At 43.6% G+C, this 10,455-nt stretch overlaps 2 protein-coding genes across 2 annotated transcripts; both read left to right on the plus strand.

The window, feature by feature from the left end:
- Positions 1-995: 995 nt before the first annotated feature.
- Positions 996-2,415, plus strand: LOC126492431 (olfactory receptor 3A1-like). The gene has a single exon (XM_050128874.1). The coding sequence runs from the start codon at positions 1,321-1,323 to the stop codon at positions 2,254-2,256; it is 936 nt and encodes a 311-aa protein (XP_049984831.1). The 5' UTR covers positions 996-1,320; the 3' UTR covers positions 2,257-2,415.
- Positions 2,416-9,046: 6,631 nt separating this feature from the next.
- Positions 9,047-9,994, plus strand: LOC126492452 (olfactory receptor 3A1). Its single transcript, XM_050128915.1, has one exon. It carries the CDS (start codon positions 9,047-9,049, stop codon positions 9,992-9,994), a length of 948 nt encoding a protein of 315 aa, XP_049984872.1.
- Positions 9,995-10,455: the final 461 nt, after the last annotated feature.

Here is a 10,455-nt window from a genome sequence, read left to right on the forward strand (position 1 = left end):
CATGTGTGGTGCCAAGAACCTGTCAAAGAACACACAACAACAACAGCACCAATAATAAGACCAAAATTTAAGTGAGTGTATCAAAGCTAATTTTAATGGAGACATAGATGATTAAAAATTAAATTTGCATGGGTATGGCTCCCAGTAGGCAGACCACCCCCTAGCAGAGGCCACACATCCAGGAGTGTATGGGTGGCCCAAATTGTACTAGATAGCTTAAAAAAAGCAGAGGACATGAAGCTGGGTAGGGAAGGGGCACAGATCTGGGAGGAGTGGGAGTAGGGGTGAATATAATCAAAACACATTATATGACATCTTCAAAGAGTTATAAAGATGAGAAAACAAATACATTTGCAATTGAAAAAACAAAAAATTCACAAAAAATAAAGTCAAAGAAAGGCATTTGCTTGCTAAATAGAAGGTAAACGTTCTAAAAATACTTATCTAAAAATTCTTGATTTATGTGTAGCTCCTCTCCCTGCCTCTCCTTCTCCCATTGTCTCTCCTCTCACTGTGTTGCCTGGTTGGCCTTCAACTTGAATCAACCTCCTTCATGTATCATGACTGACTTTGATTACCTTTCCTACTTTACTAATTTTCTCATAATTCTGAGTTTCCCATGTTTTTGTCCCTCTTGAGTTTTACTTAGACAGTTTCACAGTAGGCAATTTTGGCTTTGTTTTATTTTTCATTANTATATATCACATCTTCTCTATCCATTAACGACTTCTCATGGTGTGTAGAGAAATGTCTGAAGTAATGGTACCATCAGGCAATGAAAAGGTTAGGTTTTGAGGTAAAAGTCAAGAACTGGAGATAATAAGTTAAGGTTTGGCCAGAGGAGAGAAAACAGCTGTTTTTGTTAGGGTTTTTATTTCTGTGAAGAGACATCATGACCATGACAACTCTTATAAAATAAAACAATTAATTGAGGTGACACCTTGCAGCTTTAGAGGCTTAGTCCATTAACATATGGTGGAGAGCGTGGTACTGGCTACATCTTGATTGGAAGACAACGACAACGGGAAGTAGCTGTGGCACCAAGCAAAGTTTAAGCAAAAGAGACATCCACACCCACCCCCACAGTTACACACTTTCTCCAACAAGGCCATACCCACCCTGGCAAAGTCACACCTCCCAATAGTGCCACTCCCTATGAGCTTATGGGGGCCAATTACATTCAAGCTACCACACTACCGCTGGGACACACATAAACTTACCTTCAGGCATAGCATATGAAAACGTACCAGTGCATTTTTATTAACTAATTATAGTAAAGATGGATCATTTCTACTCTGAAATGTCTTATCACAGGAATTCATGGAGTCCAAATCTGAGAGCAATGGAACAGCAGTTACTGAGTTCATTCTTCTGGGCTTGGTAGAGTCAACAGGGCTGCAGCCAGCCATCTTTGTGATCTTCTTCTTTGCCTACCTGCTCACAGTTGGGGGCAACCTAAGCATCCTGGCAGCTGTCTTGGTGGAACCCAAACTCCACACTCCCATGTACTTCTTCCTGGGGAATCTGTCCATGCTGGATGTGGGGTGCATCAGCATCACTGTTCCCTCAATGTTGGGTCGTCTCTTGACCCACAAGCGTTCAGTTCCTTATGGAGCCTGCCTCACACAGCTCTTCTTCTTCCATCTGCTGGCTGGCGTTGACTGCTTCCTCTTGACAGCCATGGCTTATGACCGGTTCCTGGCCATCTGCCGACCCCTCACCTACAGCACCCGCATGAACCACACAGTCCAGAGGATCTTGGTGGCCACATCCTGGGCTTGTGCCTTCAGCAATGCACTGACACACACTGTGGCCATATCCACACTCAACTTCTGTGGCCCCAAAGTGATCAATCACTTCTACTGTGACCTGCCCCAGCTCTTCCAGCTCTCCTGCTCCAGCACCCAGCTCAATGAGCTGCTGCTCTTTGGTCTGGGGGTCCTCATGGCGGGTGCACCTGTGATTCTCATCGTCACCTCCTACATCCATGTGGCAGCTGCAGTTTTGAGAATCCGATCTTCTGAGGGCAGGAAGAAAGCCTTCTCCACATGTGGCTCCCACCTCACTGTGGTGGGCATCTTCTACGGGACAGGTGTCTTCAGCTACATGAGGCTGGGTTCAGTGGAGGCTTCAGACAAGGACAAGGGCATTGGCATCCTCAACACTGTCGTCAGTCCCATGCTGAACCCACTCATCTACAGCCTCAGGAACCCTGATGTGCAGGCTGCCCTGAGAAGGGTCCTGACAGGAAAGTGAGACGTGGCATGAGGCTGAGCAGGAGGGAGGAAAACACAGCATAAACTGGGCATGGCTGTGCGTGCCTGTAATCCTAGCACGTGAGGATGGAGGCAGTGGGATGCGAAATTCAGACAGCAACTCTGGGGGCAGCCTATGCTGCACGGTGACCTGTTTCAAGGGGAAGTAAAAAAAAAAAACAACATCCATACAAGATTTTTTCCTTAGAGATTTGTTTTATTTTCCCAAAAGTATTTCTTTAAGTTATGATAAATACAAATTTGGAGCTGAATGAAATAAAAGTTGCGATTTAGATGCATATTTTCTCACGTTCTACATAAAATTTACACTATTTTATTATTACAATGGTAAACGAAACTATTCTTTCCAAATATTTGGTAGCAGTTATAAATAAAGTCTTCTAATGTATAACTGTAAATAGTTAAAAATCATTATTGTGTTAAAAATTGCTGTCTTGAGATGCAGTTTTTGGAGGTTCACCTACGTTTGATTATATTCAAGTAAGTATTTTTCATGATATGACTCAAATAGCGATTCCTTCCCAATTCATCTGTAGAATCCCTGACGCCACCACCCACGATGTGAATTATTTGGAGACACGGTGATTAGAAAGTAAATGTGCTCCCACGGGTGTGGGTGACCCCACCTCAGGCACTTTGATTAGACACAGTGGGATATTTCTCTAAAAGGAAAAGAAGACAAGTAACTGAAAAGCAGATGTGCTGGGGCAGGACTCCAGGGGGAATCCCACAGGGGTGATGGAAGTAGACATGATTAAAATAATTGTGGATATGTATGAAACTCTCAACAGTTTAAAAAATTCTTTCTTTCTTTCCTTCCTTCCTTCCTTCCTTCCTTCCTTCCTTCCTTCCTTCCTTCCTTCCTTCCTTCTTTCTTTCTTCCTTTCTCTTTTTTCCATTAAAAAATTTACACTTCCTCACCTCCTCCCATTCTCCTCCTGCTCCCCCACTCACCTTCCTCCCTCCCCCTCCCTCTTTAAGAGAGGGCAGGAAACCCTGCCCTGTGGGAAGTCCAAGGCCCTCCTCCCTACAGGCAGGCCTAGGAAGTTTTGCATCTAAATAGACTAGGGTCCCCAAAAGCCAGTACATGCAGTAGAAACAAGTCCCAGTGCCTTTATCAATGGCTTCTCAATCAGCCCCCATTGTCAGTCACATTCAGAGTCCTGTTTGATGGCATGCTCATTCAGTCCGGTCCAGCTGGATTTGGTGAGCTCCCATTAGAACAGGCACACTGTCTCAGTGGGTGGATCAACCCCTCATGGTCCTGACTTCCTTGCTCATCTTCTCCCTCCTTCTGCTCTTCAACTGGATCTTGGGAGCTCAGTCCGTTGCTCTGATGAGGGTCTTTGTTTCTATCTCCATCCATAGCCGGATGAAGATCTGTAAGACACAGTAAAAATACTTAGTTTATAAAGTATATGCATAAAGAAGGAGACACTTAGGTACCAAAGACACAGAAAATATTTCCAATAAAAGAAAAAAATTTCAAATCTAGGGCAAGAGATGCCATCTAGGTACAAGAGACACAAATAATGCCAAACAGGGCCAGAGGAGAAACTCACCACATCATGTTATAGTCAAACGCTAAGTATTTAGAAGGAAGACAATGGAGTGACAAACACATGGGCTAAGTCATATGCAAAGTTGGCCCATTAGAATAGCAAATCAATGGAATAGTCTTCAGTGGAGACTTTAGAGCCCAGAAGGGGCAGAAGGTTGTATTTTTGGTTCTGAAAGAGTAAAACTGCCGGATTAGGCTACTACATCCAGCCATTCTATCTGTCATTGCAAGGGATGAGGTTGTCTAAGTGACCTCCATGGCCATTAGAGTAACAATCTGTGGGAGAGGCAAGAAGACATCTCAATTCAGCATGACTTATTAGCTGGTGGGTGTTGATTCAAACTTCAGAAATCTGACCCCAAGCAATTTATTTTAGGCATATTTCATCACAGCACAATTTGGCAAAAACTTTTCTGGTGGTAATTAATTCATTCCTGTGTCCTCAATAAAGCATACATAAATCTCCTTGGATCACAGATTGTTATTACAAGGATTAGGATGTCTTGGGATCATCTCCTGTTTATCCTACATAGGCACCAATAATATCACAAAAATCAAAACTACCAATAGTATTCAAAGGTGCTATGCAAGCTGCCAATGGAGAAAGGCAATTAAAAGTCTTACCCAGCTGCCAAGCTTATGAACCCCAACAATGGGCAGAATGGCAAGATATACCCAAGAGTACAATAGTGGCACTTATATCTTGGAGGTAACCAACAACTGTATAATTGTATTTAAGATCCACTTAGTAGGAGGGAATTTGTGCCTTGTACTATGACCTAGTCAACTACTAATGCCTGGTGAGGTCATAGACTCTAAAGGAGAGTCTCCTACTGCCTGATTCCTAAGCCAGTAGAACTACCAGCTGTATTCGACATTCTTATTCTTATATATACACGTGCCTTTAGTTTTCAAGCCTCATCAAAGTAGCTTCTCTTTGCAGCAGTCAGAGACCATCACAGAAATCCACAGATGGTCACATGCAGAGAACGAATGACCGTAGGGTGCCAATCTCCAACTGATTCAACTAGAATCCAACTCCTACATCTAAGGTGCAGGGAACTTCAAGGAAGAGGGTTAGAAAGACTGTGAGGGCTGGGCTGCTGGCTGTGAGGTGACATCCCAACATGATGGAGAGAAATTCCACAAGGCCCTAAACCTAGACAAAGAGCTACAGGCAATTAACGGCTGCTAAGAGAGAGGGGAAAGTCAGTCTTCCACAGGGATGTAACTGATTGTCCAGTCCCAAGTGGTCAGCCCTAAACATACACATATACAAGCAACATTAAATGGGATCAGTAGGTTATGCACACATACACACACACACACACACATTTAAAAAGAAGTCATGAATCTGAGAAGGAATGGAAGGGCATAAGGGGAGTTTAAGGAGGGGAAGTTGCAGTGGGAATGATGTAAACATAGTACTCATGTATGAAATTCTAAAAAAAGTGTTAAATAAGATAAAAAGAAAGGTTAATGCTACACACAAAAATAGATCTAAAAATAATACACGGTGTGGCCAATGGGTCTTTAAGAAGGAGATAGAGAGGGTGCCCCATAGCATATCTGTTGAGACTATGTTCCTTAGAATGGTACAAATGCATATTTAACCCCCTAGTCATCAGATTCCTGTGTGGCTATAAGAAAATGACTGACTCACTTTGAAATTCAACTTATAATTCTGTAAAATGTGAGGGAGGGATACGGGTACATGACAGAATCACTGGAAAGATGACTGGAACCCAATCAACCCCATGTAAAGATCTTGGTATACTAATATAGCGAGTATGTGATGAATGATACCCATTGTTCTTAAGTTAGTGAAAGTATTGGCCACCCCCTAGGAGGAACTCTGCATAGATTGTTGGATTTTATTCTCACAGAAAACTTAAGAAAGAAAATCATGTGCATTTCACAGATAAGAAAGTTGAGGCCCAAGGGGGATAAGCAGTTGCTAAGAAATGGAGGACAAGTCTCTCCATTCCACAGAGTGTGCACTACCTCTGGGGTTTGGGCAGCCCAGTTGTTGAGAGGGCTAAAGAGTTTGAATGCCACTTTGCACAGCTGCTCCAATTCCCTCTTCCATCATCTGTATCACTAAGGCTCCCAGCATGAAGGGCCCGGCCTGAAAACCACACTAGGGAACAACTTTGGCTCCCCCATCCCCACACTTCCTGTTTTCCCCAGCGCAGCAGTGTTTCCAAGGTCTCTCCCAGGATCATTACAGGAATCCCAAGACACAGTCCCTCTGGCCCTCACTAACAAGGTTCTAGGTTGGAACACATTTTATCCTTGAGGATTTGGTTTGGTTGCCATGGGCGTCTTCTGATTCGTCTCCTTTCTTAGCTTTTCCCTTCATCCCCAGACCCAAAGAACTTTCTCTCCTTGTCCACAAGATAGAAGTCATTCCTGCACAGTCCTCAAATCCTGTTTGTAGCAGGCATGTAAAGCAGCTGTTTTCTTAGCCTAAAGACCCCATTCAGTCCTAGCTCCACCTCTAATTCCCCGAGAGACTTTGGGACAGCAGACAGCTCTTTATGCCCTCCTGCTATCTCTCCTCTGTGTGCTGCAGACAAAGTGAAGGTGAGAACAAAGACAGGAAAAATTCTGGGTCCCCATTGCCTCACCACGGTGATGTTTATTAGGGCTTGGATCTTTGACCTGGCCTTGCCTATATGCACACCTTTCTCCCATTTCTTGGGACTAATTTTGAGGTCCCAAGGGGCTGACACTATGATGGAAAATCCCCAGGACAGAGATGCTTCAACCTCTCTTTGTCTTGTTTCTCTCCCTCTCCCTCTCTCTCTTTATATATATAGCTCCTTATTTCTTTCACTGAAGCTGAGTGAGTTTGTGTGTTTCACATCCTTTCCCACAGAACCAGATTGGATTTTGCACCATCAACAGGTGAGTTTTAATGGCCCTTCCTCTGCCCTTAAGTCACCTGAAGGGAACTTCAGCTGTTTCTCAGCAAGTTGACCTTCCTGGCTTTACAGATCAGTCTCTCAAAATCAGAAAGGAGACTTGCTCCAGATGACAAGTCTTCCACAAATGAGTGTTAAGAGCTGGTTCAGTGTCGGCGATGGTCCTCACCAGTGATGGTCCTCTCAAGATCCTACCCACCACAGACATCTGGATGGTAGTGTTGTGTGACTGCAAGCATGCTTGGTCTCTTCTTGGCTGAGGTCAAGGAAGCAGCTAGTGTTCTGTGCCATGGCATGACTGGGTTTTCTTTTTTACCGAATAACTGTTCTGACTATGAAAATGATTTCTAAAGTTTATATTAAAAGATATTTCTGATCATTATCCCACCTGCAGGAAAACCTGTGCTTCTCACTCAACTCTGTCCATCCTCCTTTCAAAATTCCTCAAAGTCTAGCTTGTCCACATTCATATTTGTGATAATTCTTAAAAATATCTTTTGATAATTCTTGCTAGCTACTGATGCTCCTTTTTTTTTTTTTTTTTTTTTTTTTGTCAACCAGTGCATCCATCCACTTATTTGTGAAGTGGTGCATAGATATAGTGGATCTATGCATTATAGGGAGAAATAAGATATAGATTCTACCCTTGAGTTAAACTGGGGTGATTAGGTAAATAGTTAAATGATTTCTATAAGGTAAGCAACATATAGAACATAATTGCAGCGAATTGGAATTTGAAGACACAAATGCCACTTTGTAGTCAGGAAATAGCATCATTTCGATGAAGTCATGGAGATGTGGCCATAGGGCACTTCAAGGGCATTCTATGCAGAGGAACTGTCAGAAGCAATGGTGATAAAGCAGGAAATCAAGACGAAAGACTGCTGTGGCTATGGCTCACTAAGGCGCTCACTTGAACTTCAATTACTTGTCTCTAAGGCAAGATCTCGGAGTGCACGAGTCCAGCCACAGGGATTATGAGTGGAATTTTGAATCACAAGAGTGGTGCAGAGAGCTTCAGGAAGAATCTAAGACAGGCAAGGCCTTGAGCCCTTGAGATCCTGGGATTATGGGAGTGTTAGAGGTTAAGAGCAGGGGCTGTGGTGGGTTAAACCTGCCCTGCCTGTGTCTCTTGCTTTATACATGCTCATGTTTGTCTTGATGTAAAGCAAGGAATAAAATAGTACTCATTGTACAGTGATGCTGAAAGAATTAATAAACTGCTGCATGTGAAGTCCTTAGAATAGTGTCTAGCCTAGAGCAAGCTTCCCAGTAGCTCATCTGGGAGTGCTATCAGAGAATGCCCCAAGAAAACTGTCCACAGCAAAGGCATTGGTTGCTGCAGAGAAAGAGAGCTCTGTTTATTGTTTGTTCCCTTACGTCATTGTGATGGGGTGTTTAGTAGGTTCACATCACCAGGTGTGGCACTACATAGCATTTAAGACTCTGTCAATTGTAGACAATGTGGAAAGCTGAAACAAGCAAGGGAATAAATGCCACCTTAGTTAAAGTCACTGGTAGGTTGAAATTTCCTTTAGTCTCTCTCTCACTACACACACACACACACACACACACACACACACACACACACATTCTGCTATACTCTCATAACATTATACCATGAGAATTTTGCTTCTTAAGGAAAACACAGCAGTGAATGTAGTTTCCTGTCTGCATACACTGGTATCATAAAAGTAAATAGGGACTTCTAAAATTTTAACTCCTGTTGTCTTGACAGCTCTTTTATTTTTGCTGTTAGAGTTTCTTTCCAACATACAGAGTTTTTTTTTTTTTTTGTTGCTTGTTTCTCAGGATTAGTGTTGCGAATACTACAAGTATTGTAAAATTAAATATAACGGTGCCGTCTTTCTCTGCCCTCATTCTCCCAGAAAAATCAGATGCTGTCCTCTAGCAAAGCTCACTCTTCTACAGGACCAAAACTGGGCTGTTTTCTCTTTAGAATGAAGTGTGGATTTGGCCTGTGATTTGTGTGTGCACTAGGCAATTGGTCTGATACATGTTACAAACACGTTGACACACATGTTCCTTTAAGGGCTATACCTCAAAAACAACAGGTTACATTTTAAAAATTATTTCTTATATTTTTTCAGATTATTATATAATTACATCATTTGGAGGGAGGAATGGGAAGGGAGGGAATGATATAAGCTCCTCTTTTAAGCTTCTAATTGGTGAGCTTTCCAGCAGCTGTGATTTACATTTCCTCAATTCATTAAGAGATCTGATTGCTTTCCTACTTGGTTGTTTCTTTAGAGGAACTCATGCAGCCAAAGCCTAGAGCCAATGGAACAACGGTTACTGAATTCATCCTGCTGGGTTTGGTGGAGACACCAAAGCTGTGGCCACTTGTCTTCATACTCTTCCTCTTGGCTTACATGACCACAGTTGGGGGCAACCTTAGCATCCTGGCAGCTGTGTTGGTGGAACCCAAGCTCCACACTCCCATGTATTTCTTCCTGGGGAATCTGTCAGTGATGGACGTGGGGTGCATCAGCGTCACCATTCCCTGCATGTTGTTTCGGCTCTTGGCCCACAAGCATACAATTCCATATGGGGATTGCCTCACACAGCTCTTCTTCTTCCATCTGCTGGCTGGGGTTGACTGCTTCCTGTTGACAGCCATGGCTTATGACCGGTTCCTGGCCATCTGCCGGCCCCTCACCTACAGCACCCGCATGAACCACACAGTCCAGAGGATCTTGGTGGCCACATCCTGGGCTTGTGCCTTCAGCAATGCACTGACACACACTGTGGCCATATCCACACTCAACTTCTGTGGCCCCAATGTGATCAATCACTTCTACTGTGACCTGCCCCAACTCTTCCAGCTCTCCTGCTCCAGCACCCAGCTCAATGAGCTGCTGCTCTTTGCAGTGGGTTTCATAATGGCAGGAACCCCCATGGCACTCATTTTCACATCCTACATCCACGTGGCAGCCGCAGTTCTGCGAATCCGCTCTGCTGAAGGCAGGAAAAAAGCCTTCTCCACATGCAGCTCTCACCTTACTGTGGTTGCCATATTCTATGGCACAGGCATCTTTAACTACATGAGACTTGGGTCCATCAAACTTTCAGATAAGGATAAAGCTATTGGGATTTTCAACACAGTCATCAACCCCATGGTAAACCCACTCATCTACAGCCTCAGGAACCCTGATGTGCAGGCTGCCCTCTGGAGGGTATTCACAGGGAGGAGGGCAGCAGCTTAAGGAGGTCTTAAGGCTCCTTCCACCTATTACTTTTAAAAGTAAACCTGGGGATAGGGGGTGTTCTGTAGTGTCAAAAACTTCAACAAATTTTTCAGAACTCTTTCCATCTCAGAGCTTAAATTAAGGGATAATAGTTATTGTCCCCCAAAGCAGTTGTACCCAGGTAGACTATGGTGTGTACATGGTTCTCCCCTATCTGCCCTTTGATGACTTCTACATTTAGTCACTGTATCTTCCCTTTAGCTGGAGTTCCCAAAGTGTCTCAGAAAGCATCCTTCTGCGGAGTATTATGTATTCCTCAAGTTCTAGACTAGGTGGTCTGTCTATGCCACCTAAGCCACCTAAGCTCCTTCCTCTTATAAAACTCTTCCAAGGTTCAGAGGAAATGGCGAGGCAGCTTTCTCTGTAGTTTCACATTCCCTAGTCATTCTAGAGAACTTGGTATCTGGGTTCAGCTCACA

Source organism: Alexandromys fortis, unplaced genomic scaffold, assembly GCF_014885135.2.
Source record: "Alexandromys fortis isolate MF-2015 unplaced genomic scaffold, M_Fortis_MF-2015_v1.1 scaffold_80, whole genome shotgun sequence".
In the NCBI taxonomy this organism is placed as follows: Eukaryota; Metazoa; Chordata; class Mammalia; order Rodentia; family Cricetidae; genus Alexandromys; species Alexandromys fortis.